We start from the raw sequence: 12,944 nt of genomic DNA on the forward strand, positions 1-12,944 counted from the left end.
AGGACATCACACACATCCATGCCCGAGGCAGGATTCGAACCTGCGACCGTAGCAGTCCCGCGGTTCCGGACTGAGCGCCCGAACCGCTAGACCACCGCGGCCGGCGGTATCAGAATTATTTTTGTTTATAACTTCCAAATTGGTCCTTTCTGTACCAGGGTTCCTTACCTCAAATTAATGTATTTACTCTTCTCCATCATCCCTGAAAGTTTGTAATGTCATCACGGAATCGCCCCATATAAATGAATTAATCAAGCAGGTCAGTTCAACATGTTATGCATTTAGAAATATCTTGTATAGTAATCACTTGAAGACAAAAGTGATGCCACACTTTGCATTAGTTCACACTCTGTTGTCTTATGGAATTATTTCTTGCAGAAAGGCAGCCTGAATAAATAAAGCACCCATTTTTGCACAGAAACAATGCATTTGTCAGATGACTCGGTAGTAGCCAAGTCTGAACCTTTTTCCATGGCCTTCTCCAGCCATCAGGTTTACAAGGTAATGTAGGACTCCTGCAAAAAAACTTGCCCATACTTACAGTAAAACACAACCATATCTCTCCAGCAGCTTGTTTCATTAAAGTTGCTTACAGAGAGATTTTAATTGCAATTTACTGTTCCCTTTTCACTCCCAAATCGTGATTCTGGCACGACTCCAGCATCCACCTAGGATAGCCAACAAGGGAAGATTGGGCACCTCTCTGACAGGCAGACCACACTCTCAGTGGCTCCAAATTCATAATAGTACTATGGTGGTATTGTGAAAGACAGTTTGTGTAAAATCATATGGGAACTGAAACACACAGAGAAGAGCGATTACCAATGTCATACAGATACATACATCATTTTTTGACGCCAGTGCTGCAGCTTTACAATAAAAGTGATTCTACACACTGAAGGATTACTGATTTTGTTGGTACCTTGTAAGTCTCCCAGAATTTGTTCTTGAATCATCCTCCTATGATTACTGCATTTGGTGAACATTTGTTACAATATGTGCAATGCTGTAGAAATTTATTGGTGATGTCTTCATATTTGTTAATACACACTCCTCTTTACATTTATATGCCAATCAAATTACATCCAATATTTCCCTAAATTTCACAAATTTATCTGTTCTCTAAGAGTTGGAAAGAATGTCAGCTACATGGTTTTTTGAATCTACTTCACAGCTCTAGTGTACTTTTACACTTTGAATTTTTAGTAAAGTTGCAATATCTAGTAACATTAAGTGCCCCAAGTTGTCTTTACATATTTTAACAGGCTCATAAGACTTTGCATAAAAATATTCAAGTTATTTAAAATTAACTTAATATCAGTGACATCTTCTGACAATGCTACATACTCAGCAAAAGTAGAATATTTCATAAAACTTCCTTTTTTTAAAGAATATTACAGTTCCAGATAATCTAATCACATAATCTGATGTGGACCTACAACCTAGACAATCACCTGCCCAATCTGTATCTACAAAATGATGATCTAAGAAATAAATATTTTCAGTCCTTCCATATGCTAACTCCAAACTTTTTGTGTAATATAAATACATTAGTAGTCCATCTGACACAAGTTCCCGTGGTTCTAATTTCAAATTATCTTCCATCAGCGTACTGTAGAACTTTGAATGTTCAGTTTGATATCTCTAACCTACAGATTCAGTACAGCTTTCCCGACCAAGTCATTACCTTCTTTGCCCAATTATAATTAATATTTATCCAAAGATAATTCTTTACTTCACATAAATTTTGCATTTGAAATTGCTTAGATAACAATGCCATGTATTTTTCCCTTTACTTTTACAACAAACTGGCAAACCATCCATGAGCACAATTTTATAGATGGCATAATTTGTAGTTATCAGTACATATAGTTAATAGTATTATTTACTTATTTTAAAACCTAGACTTTTTAAAAACTCTTCCAATCAATCATATTGCACTCAAGGACTTTCTCTCAAACCATATAACTTGCATTAGATTAGATTAGATTTAGTTTTCATCCCATAGATCCAAACGCCTTAATTCACAAACTCTGTGTTTCATTCCTCTATCATGGACGTTGCTTTACATAAATTTCTGAGACAATTTTGCTATAAAGAAATGCAGTCTGTACATCCATTTCTCCTACAATTAAACCCTTTTGACAACAAAAGTTTCAATGTTTTCATCATACCAGCTGTTGAATAAATATCATCAGTCACAATTTTTTTTTGTTCAAAATGCCTTATAACTAATCTTTCTTTGCAAGTGTTACACAAATTTTAAACTATTTTACAGCAAGAACAATTACATTCAGTAATTTAGTTACTAGTTTTCTAATTTTATTTTTATTTAAACATCGAATTTCCTTATCCTTGCTTGTTTCCAAACTTAAGACTCATTACTATTCACCAAAGATGATGAAGTAAATATTCCTGAATTCCAATCAAGAACAACTGCCAAGATGAGAACCATATAAGTAGACATTCTCAGTGTAACAAAGCAGCTTAAATCACTTTATAAAAGCAAGGCCTCCGGTCCAGATTGTACACCAGTCAGGTTCCTCTCTCAGTATGCTGATAAAATAGCTCCATATTTAGCAATTATATATAACCACTCGCTCACAGAAAGATCCGTACCTAAAGACTGGAAAATTGCTCAAGTCACATAATCAGCACGGATTCAGAAAATATTGTTCTTGTGAAACACAACTAGCTCTTTATAGTCGTGAAGTAATAAGTGCTATCAACAGGGGATGTTTCCAGAAGGCTTTTGACACAGTTCCTCACAAGCGTCTTCTAACCAAACTGTGTGCCTACGGAGTATCGCCTCAGTTGTGCGACAACTGGATTCATGATTTCCTGTCAGAAAGGTCACAGTTCATAGTAATAGACAGAAAGTCATCAAGTAAAACAGAAGTAACATCCAGCATTCCCCAAGGAAGTGTTATAGGGCCTCTATTGTTCCTGATCTATATTAATGACATAAGAGACAATCTGAGTAGCCGCCTTAGATTGTTTGCAGATGATGCTGTCATTTACCGTCTTGTAAAGTCATCAGATGATCAAAATGACTTGCAAAATGATTTAGATAAGATATCTGTATGGTGCGAAAAGTGGCAGTTGACACTAAATAAAGAAAAGTGTGAAGTTATCCACATGAGTACTAAAAGAAATCAGTTAAATTTTGATTACACAATAAGTCACACAAATCTGAAGGCTTTAAATTAAACTAGATACTTAGGGATTACAATTACAAATAACCTGAATTGGAACGATCACATAGATAATATTGTGGGTAGAGCAAACCAAAGACTGTGATTCATTGGCAGAACACTTAGAAGGTGAAACAGGTCTACTAAAGAGACTGCTTACACCATGCTTGTCCTCCCTATTTAGGAGTATGGGATCCACATCAGGTGGGACTGATGGATGACACCGAAAAAGTACAAAGAAGGGCGGCTCATTTTGTATTATCATGAAATAGGGGAGATAGTGTCACAGACATGATAAGTGAATTGGAGTGGCAATCATTAAAACAAAGGCGTTTTTCACTGCGACGGGATCTTCTCATGAAATATCAATCACCAGTTTTCTCCTCCGATTGCGAAAACATTCTGTTGCCACCCACATACATAGGGAGAAATGATCATCACGATAAAATAATAGCAATCAGGGCTCATACAGCAAAATTTAAGTGCTCTTTCTTTCTGCATGCTGTTCGGGAGTGGAACGGTAGACAGCCAGCTTGAAGGTGGTTCATTGAACCCTCTGCCAGGCACTTGCTGTGAATAACAGAGTAACCACATAGATGTAGATGTAGTATTCATCACATTTCAAAAATGAAGTTACTCATGACATAATCATGAAATCTAACAGGGATTTTACATTCACTAACTGACCCTTTCAACACACATTCTTGTTCTATTTTGCGATTGCTTAACTCCTTTGATATCCTTTTCTTCCGTCTGCTCATTGACAGGTTCATTTTACAGCTTATATACTCAGAATCACACGAATATTCATGCCTGTCACCCACTTCCACAGCATCAATGATAATTTTATTTTTCATCAATACTGTGTAAACAGCTTCGCTATAGCCTAGTGAAGTTCCTAAGTCTGCTTTATGTCCTCAATTTGACATTCTCGAGTCTTCTGGTACATGTACAAAAACACTACTTTCATAAAACATTACATGATTAATATTAGTTTTCTTCCCAAAAAATATCTCATAAGGAGTTTTCCTTTCTGTTTCTTTTTGTGCTTCAAGACATACCTGAAGTACAAAAAGAAACAGAATACAGTGGTGTGCATAAAAGTGTGGTGTGAGAAATGCATAGTGCTGCAGAACATCTAAAAATTAGATGGAAAATTATGTGTCAAAAACAGAAAAACATCGATGTGCTAGCAGACTGGATTTCCCAATGTAAGTGAGAAATTAGCCAAAAAATCACCACTACTCATGATGCTTTATCTCAATAAATCAAAACGAGTCTTGTGCAAAAATCACGCATTTTTGTAGTTGCAATGACAGACCAAAAATACCCTCAAGAATTATGAAGCAACTACGGACACTATGGCCACACAAATGAATAATTTAATCTGTGTACATAGGGAGGAGATGCTTTTAAAATGATTCTTTTCAGTCTTACAGACCAATAACTATTGGAGTTTAAACATCCCATCTCATTGTCACATCTCAATTTTTTAATAGTTTTAGTAGTTAAATATATCATAAACTTGATTTTCAGATTTGGTAATATACACACTAGCTGCTTTATTGTAATCATCAATAAATGTGAGAAAATATCTTTCCCCATGCAAACTGAGTGTTGAATTAGGCCCATTTAAATCAATTTGAATCTAATTTTTTTTTCACTCTGGTTCTGTTGTTTTAAAAGATGAATTGTGATTGTGTGTTCTATTTTCAATGCAAACTTTACACACTAAATCCTGATGCAATTCCCCCCCCCCCCCCCCAATCCAACTGATAACTGATATTTATATAACATTCTCAAATTCTTGAAAGTCACAAGTCTCGGTATAAAATAACATTTCTCCTTCACATACTGTCCTTCCTACTCACACTATTTACATCAGTATTTTTCTCATATATTCTTCTTGTCATGTTATGCAGTCTATTGTCTTTGAAAGCAATTGCTATTAAGTTACTATCTTTATCAAAAACTTTTGAGGTATTGCCTATAGATACAATTCTATGTTTTTCTGTCACTTTTGGGTAGCTAAAAAACTTTCTATCCAAGCCTTTGATATAAAATACATTTTAATTGGACTCACATTATGATAAACTGGAAAAGAATTATATTTACTATTTTCGTAGCTTGCAAAACTTTACCATTCACAGTTATTACATTCACAGGCACTTCTAAAGTTACACACTTCATAATTTTCATTATTCATCACTATTAACAACAACAACAACAACAACAACATGATATGTGTGACCACTATTCAATAACCAATCAATCTGTACATTTTTACCTGACTCAACATTATTACAGGTGACTGTGGATTGTACTTCTATTACAAAGCTGCTCTGCAGATTCTGTTCTGTTGTTACCTTAGTGTGCTCAATGACAATAACCTCTTCAGTCATATTGCTCACCTCCACCATGTGACCAGTTGTTGTTACCCCCACTATGCTGATTGCTTTGCCCTATTTGCCAGCTGCCATGACCACCTCCTCGGTGATGTCTGCAACGTGTTCACAAATCTGCCTTGTCCCAGACTGGCAACAGTTCATCCTAAAATGTCCTGGTTTGCCACATCTCTAACACAGCTACTCCTGAAATCTCATATTGGTTGTCTTTTCAGCATGAAAGGCATTGGATTTTATACCTTTCTTCTTTCAAAATGTTAATCAGATCTCTAATGCAGGTCAAAGATTCTGGAAAGTTTCTCAACATGTAGTTTAGCTTCTGTAATTTTTTGCCTGCTAATTTTCATTTGTTCACTGTTTTTCAAAAATGCTGAAGAATGTCATACCAAAAATATTTTAAAAAATTGCTGCTTTCCAGATACAAAGCTTCATCACACAGAATATCGTTTCACAAAACCAATTTGTCTTCCAACAAGGCAAAAACACAGTAGATGTGATAAACGAGTTTATTGAAAAAATTAACTCATCACTAGATAGGAAAGCTAAGGTCGCAGGAATATTCTGTGACCTTACAAAACCATTCGACTCTGTAAACCAGGCCCTGATGATGCTTTTCAGGCTCAACAGGTATGGAATAAGGGATAATGTTTTGAAGTGGTTTGAATCATACCTCTTGGAGGGGAAACAAAGGGTAGTAATCACATCAAATGGAGCAGATTACTTCTCAGGTGTTTCTCAAGGCTCAGTCCTTGGACCCATTCTATTCCTGTTGTATGTAAATGACTTGCTTCTCAATATAAATACTCTTTAAATATGTCTGCTTGTGTCTGTATATGTGTGGATGGATGTGGATGTGTGTGTGTGTGTGTGTGTGTGTGTGTGTGTGTGTGTGTGTGTGTGTGTGTGTGTGTGTGTGTGCGCGCGAGTGCATACCCGTCCTTTTTTCCTCCCTAAGGTAAGTCTTTCCGCTCCCGGGATTGGAATGACTCCTTACCCTCTCCCTTAAAACCCACTTCCTTTCGTCTTTCCCTCTCCTTCCCTCTTTCCTGATGAGGCAACAGTTTGTTGCGAAAGCTTGAATTTTGTGTGTACGTATGTGTCTGTTCGTGTTTCTATCGACCTGCCAGCGCTTTCGTATGGTAAGTCACATCATCTTTGTTTTTAAATATATTTTTCCCGCGTGGAATGTTACCCTCTATTATATAAATACTCATTTAACTTTATTTGCAGCCCTAATTGAAAATGAAAATCCTGACAATATACCACAGTGTCTCATGAATATGTTAAGTAACCTGGAAACATGGTTTAGTCTAAATGGCTTAAGGCTAAACATTTCAGAAACCCACATGATGAGTTTTAAAACCAAACAGTCAAAAACTGAAAAAAATCAGTATCACTCAGAACAATCAAAAACTTGACTCAGACATAACTTTTAGTTGGAATTCTCATATAGAATATCTAGCAAATAAATTAAACAGCCTTGCATTTGCAATGGAAATTTTAGCCTGTGCCACTGATATGGCCACCAGGAATATAGCATATTATAGGTACTTTGAATCAGTTATTTGATCTGGCATAATTTTTTGGAGGAACTCAGGAAACGTTAACGAATTTTAAAGTTGCAAAAAATAATCGTTCACAACCTGTGCTCTGCACAGCAGAGGGCATCATGTTGATCATTATTTAAAGACCTAAAAATATTAACTGCCCCGCCTTTATACATTTTTGAGATGGTTCTTTTCCTACGCAGCAGAGCTGATCTATTTTTAAAAAATCATTTTGAACACTCATACAACACAAGACAGGAAGGAAACTTTATCCTCACTTAAAACTGTGTGCTCAGATTCCTCAATTAAAATTCACAACACAATAAAAGAGTGTGACATGATGAATATGAAGATAAATATTTTAAAAAGCAAGTTACATGATTTTCTAATTAAATGATACTACTACTCTGTGGAAGATTTCATGAAGGACAAGGTGAAGTGTTCAGCTGGATCCCTGAAATGGAATAAAAATTTATGATAGTTATAGCAGATGTAAATACTGTAAGCTTGACAAAATTTAAGTACGTAAATTCCCCACAAAGTATTATTGTAAGTGTAACAAAATTTTAAATACGCAAATTGTAACCTTGACGTGTCTCTTGCACATCAGACATATGTTCTGAAATTGTGTATGTTATGAGATGAATAAAATACATTTCACATGTTTCTGTGTCACTAGTCTTTTAACCTCTGTTTGTCTAACTTGTTCCTGCAAATAATTTGCAGTGCTATCAATTCCTTACAGTATTATTCACCAAACTACTTCATTATCTTCGGTAAAGTCATGCACAAATTCCAGCTGATAGTTCAAAATTGCTTGATGTAGTTCATAGTTGTTAGATTTTCTTCATCCTGGGTGTCTGCCTTGTCTGTACTCATTTTTTCCTCTTGAAGCCACTATATAGCATTTCTTCATTTCCATATACTTTTCAGTTCACCATTTTCAGTTCCTGTAGCTCTCTCTATCAAACATTATCTTAATGTCACCCACACCCAGTTTGACAATGCACACTTTTTTTAACAGGAGTCTTCTTTTTAGTTCACAAATGGTCACCACTTTTCTGAGCAAGAGTTTCTTTTTAGTTCACAAATGATCACAACTTTTCTGAATCGCAACCTTGTATCTTCAACAACTACAAATTGTTATTATGTTAGGAATATTTATTAACAACTAGCTAACTCACCGAAGAGCCAAAGAAACTGATACACCTCCACAATATTGTTCACAGCCCCCAGGAGCACGCAGAAGTGCTGCAACATGATGTGACGTGGACTCAACTAATGTCTGAAGTAGTGCTCCAGGGTGGAGATCTCTTCTGATCAGCATGTTGCAAGGCATCCCAGATATGGTCAGTATGTTCATGTCTGGGGAGTTTGGTGGCCAGCGGAAGTATTCAAACCCAGAAGAGTGTTCCTGGAGCCACTCTCTAGCAATTCAGTTGTATAAATGGTCCCATATCACTCCAACTGCACATGCCAAACATCATTATAGAGCCTTCACCATCTTGAACAGCCCCTGCTGACATGCAGGGTCCATGGATTCATGAGGTTGTCTCCACATCCGTACATGTCCATGTGCTCAATATAATTTGAAATGAGACTCATCCAACCAGGCAATATGTTCAGAGTCATAAACAGTCTGTCAGTCTCGACGGGCCCATGTGAGATGTAAAGCTTTGTGTCGTGCAGTCGCCAAGGGTACACGAGTGGGCCTTCGGCTCTGAAAGCCCATATCGACGATGTTTCATTGAATGGTTCACATGCTGACACTTGTTGGTGGCCCAGGTTTGCACTTCTGTCACGTTGAATGATTATCTTCAGTTATCATTGGTCCCATTCATGCAGGATCTTTTTCTGGCCACGGCAATGTTGTAGATTTGATGTTTTACTGGATTCCCGTTCATGGTACACTCATGAAATGGTCATATGGGAAAATCCCCACTTCATCGCTACCTCGGAAATGCTGTGTCCCACCGCCCATACGCCAACTATAATACCACATTCAGACTCACTTAAATATTGATAAGCTGCAGCAGTAAGTGATCTAACAACTAAGCCAGACACTTGTTGTTTTATATAGGCATAGACGACCACAGTACTGTATTGTGCCTGTTTAAATCTCTCTGTGTTTAAACAAGCATGCCTATACCAGTTTCTTTGGCACTTTAGTGTACAATGTACATCAACCATTACACTGTGCGGGTACTCTCAAGGAGTGGAACTGACTGACTGTTGTGCTGCACACAAAATACAATCATTGTCGAGGTCCTCGCCACTATTGATACTGGTACCCTCGATACGTATGTACCACATGTCTACATAGACAGAACCATAAAAGACACAAGAAATAAATGTCGTGTTACAGTAGATAATGAAGTAAGTTTGTCTAACTAAAAGCTGTATACTTAGAAAATGGTAAAATAATAGGTACAACTTTATTAGAGATAAATTGTAATGTGTTGTGGGATCTGCAAAATTTTCCAAGAATTTTTCAGATATTGAAATTTCTAATTTGAATAGTTAACAAACTAACATGTTATTTTAATGGTTACATACATTTTCATAAACAGAAAAATCAGGGCTGCTAAACTGTAATATTGGATTTTGGAAAGAACCACATTTCAAGATTGGAACATTCTAGAGCAAGAAATTTTAAGTGCAAATAACTCCTGAAATATAAAATTTTCAGAAAAAGTAAAATGTTAACTGTAAACCAGAGAAAAGGGACTTCTGAATAAGCTAGGTCAATCTTGAGACCAGGAGTTTTAACCGTAATTGAATTTTGACACTTGCATGGTCTGTATCATAAATTATGAACGTCTTATAAAAAAAAAATTCCAGCTGAATTACATACTCTGTTGTAATCATCCCATTTACACTGTGAACAATGAAGTTTAATGAAAAATTGCACTTATAAGACTAAAGTCATTTTATGTAACTATGGTATACACATCACATATAAAATGGGAAAAGCTTAAAACTTATGTATTTAAGGCACAGAATTGTGGCATAGGAGCCCCACCTTGCTATGTCTCAACTGCAGTCAATGACACGACAGATAGACTGTTGGCAACAAAGATTAATGTCACTAATCATTAAGAGCAATTTATAGTAGTCTTACAAGATGCTAGAGCTGCTTCTTGTACTCTCATTACTTAGGAGTGTTTGTATAAATTTTGCTATCATTACCTAACAAATACACTAAAACTCTTTATGAAACACATGCTGAGCCGGCCGGAGTGGCCGTGCGGTTCTAGGCGCTCAGTCTGGAACCGAGTGACCGCTACGGTCGCAGGTTCGAATCCTGCCTCGGGCATGGATGTGTGTGATGTCCATAGGTTAGTTAGGTTTAATTAGTTCTAAGTTCTAGGCGACTGATGACCTCAGAAGTTAAGTCGCATAGTGCTCAGAGCCATTTGAACCATTTGAAACACACGCTGAATAAATAAATTTGTTTCAGCAGTGTACCTAATATCATAAATTTGCGAAAAATAATGTTGTAAGATTTCAGTAGCAGAAAACCAGTACTACATTTATTTGAATGCTATCCTATATTTAAATGAAGTTGTTAAAGAAGTTCAACTTGTTTACGGGACCAGAGTAGGCACAATAGACACGTTTATAGTAACAGGAAAAAAATTTCCTTAAGATAGTCTTCTCTCGTCACGTTCCAGATCTTCCAGGACTACGGATGGCTGTGGCAATGGTGGGTCGCCTCTGCATTGGAGCAGTGTACTCCGTGGTCATACTTCACACCTCAGAACTGTTCCCAACAGTTGTCAGAAACACAGCAGTTGGTACCAGTGCCACTGTGTCACATATGGGTGCAACAATAGCACCATACATTGTTGACCTATTGGTAAGTTCTTATAATTTTTCATTCCAGTTGATAATTCTGTCATAATGATGCAAGAAATTCCACTTCATTTAAATGTATATTGACTAGGATAATTATTTTTCATTTAATCACTCTGGAGGTACCTCTTCTAAATTCAATATCATGCTTGGCATTTTGGGGGATTTCATTCTAACCTACTTTACCAGAATATCGTGTTATATCTTGTTATATCCTCTGTTCCCAGAATGCTGATCAACAAAACTCCTACTATATTGATATCTTTTATAACTGCAATTTCTTAGTATTTACATGTTTCCACTTTCAGTGAGTCACATTTATCAAAAGTTACCTACATGAAAAAGTAATAGGTAATGTACATGAATGAAACTTCCTGGCAGATGAAAACTGTGTGCCCGACCGAGACTCGAACTCGAACCCGAGTTCAAGTCTCAGTCGGGCACACAGTTTTAATCTGCCAGGAAGTTTCATATCAGCGCACACTCCGCTGCAGAGTGAAAATCTCATTCTGGAAACATCCCCCAGGCTGTGGCTAAGCCATGTCTCCGCTATATCCTTTCTTTCAGGAGTGCTAGTTCTGCAAGGTTCGCAGGAGAGCTTCTGTAAAGTTTGGAAGGTAGGAGATGAGGTACTGGCAGAAGTAAAGCTGTGAGTACCGGGTGTGAGTCGTGCTTCGATAGCTCAGTTGGTAGAGCACTTGCCTGCGAAAGGCAAAGGTCTCGAGTTCGAGTCTCGGTCGGGCACACAGTTTTAATCTACCAGGAAGTTTCATATCAGCGCACACTCTGCTGCAGAGTGAAAATCTCATTCTGGAATGTACGTGAATGTTTGTAGACAACAAAGTGAGATGCTACTCTGATATCAGATGAAACATTAATCTCTGTATGGGAACATGTAGTGACATGACATGATCCACAAACGGCTACAGGCCTAATTAAAAGGCTACAGTAAAAGAAGATATCAGTGAGACTGAAATTCAATTATAAGCACGTAAGGCTGTAACATTGTATGTTGTGAAAGAAAAAAAAGCACCCCTTCCACTGCATTCCTTAAAATAAATAGAAACTCTTACTACACAACCATTACAGTTGTAAATGTCACAAAATGACTAATGACTCAGTTTTTGAAGTCCAAGGATGGAATTATCACTACTGTGAAGGTAATTGGCCTGCAACTATACTGTTAGCTAAGCAGAAATATTTTTTCTCTTTAAATATTTAGGTTTAGGGATGCAAAAGATGACATTAATAGAGTGCAGATATAATGTGGGAAATCTCCAGCATTCATTTTTAGTACTAAAATCTATTCAACTCAGTTGTTGTTTTATGCAACAGCCACATCACATATCAGTTTGAAATGATACCATGTAAACAAGAATGTATAGAACTGCTTAGTTGGGAATATATTCAACAAAATATTTGGTAGAGGACAGTTTCATAATACTACACTGATAAGCACAAAGAAAGGAAACATTTACAATTGGATAGCTGTAACTATCAGCCAGGTTCTGTCAGCTACTGTACACTGGTAACCGTAGACTTCTGTGGCATCTGTGTTTTAATAGCATTCTCATGGGTACGTGACCATGTTACGTTGTAATGTGGATTAACAATGCATGCAGTACTGCAATCAGGAATCATAGTATTGATATTTTGTACTACTACCTCAGTAACACCACAACTCTTAAGTATAATGATGTCTCACCTTACCTCTGTTAGCACATGACAGTGTACTATAAAACTAACATTGTGGCTAAATGCCAGAAGTGGGAAGCAGGGTAGTTGAGGCCCTCTGCTGGCAGTATTTTTGTTTTCAATTTCATTGGGAAATGGTAGCAAATCAGGGAGAGCCTGCAACCTTTCTGAGGGTAATGTTCACAACTGCAGAACTCAGTAAGTTATAAGTGACACTGTGAGCACGCCAGTGAACTCTCAGCTTTAGC

General features: G+C 36.9%; 1 protein-coding gene across 2 annotated transcripts in view; it reads left to right on the forward strand.

Annotated features, from left to right (window-relative positions):
* The window catches only part of LOC124625787 (organic cation transporter protein), a 471,790-nt gene that overhangs the window by 452,531 nt on the left and 6,315 nt on the right, over positions 1–12,944 (forward strand). For both annotated transcript variants that reach the window (XM_047149232.1, XM_047149233.1), the window contains exon 10: positions 10,821–11,005. In XM_047149232.1, the coding sequence (XP_047005188.1) occupies positions 10,821–11,005 (185 nt within the window). The remainder of the gene's footprint in view (positions 1–10,820; positions 11,006–12,944) is intronic.

Source organism: Schistocerca americana, chromosome 8 (genome assembly GCF_021461395.2).
Source record: "Schistocerca americana isolate TAMUIC-IGC-003095 chromosome 8, iqSchAmer2.1, whole genome shotgun sequence".
NCBI classification, from domain to species: Eukaryota; Metazoa; Arthropoda; class Insecta; order Orthoptera; family Acrididae; genus Schistocerca; species Schistocerca americana.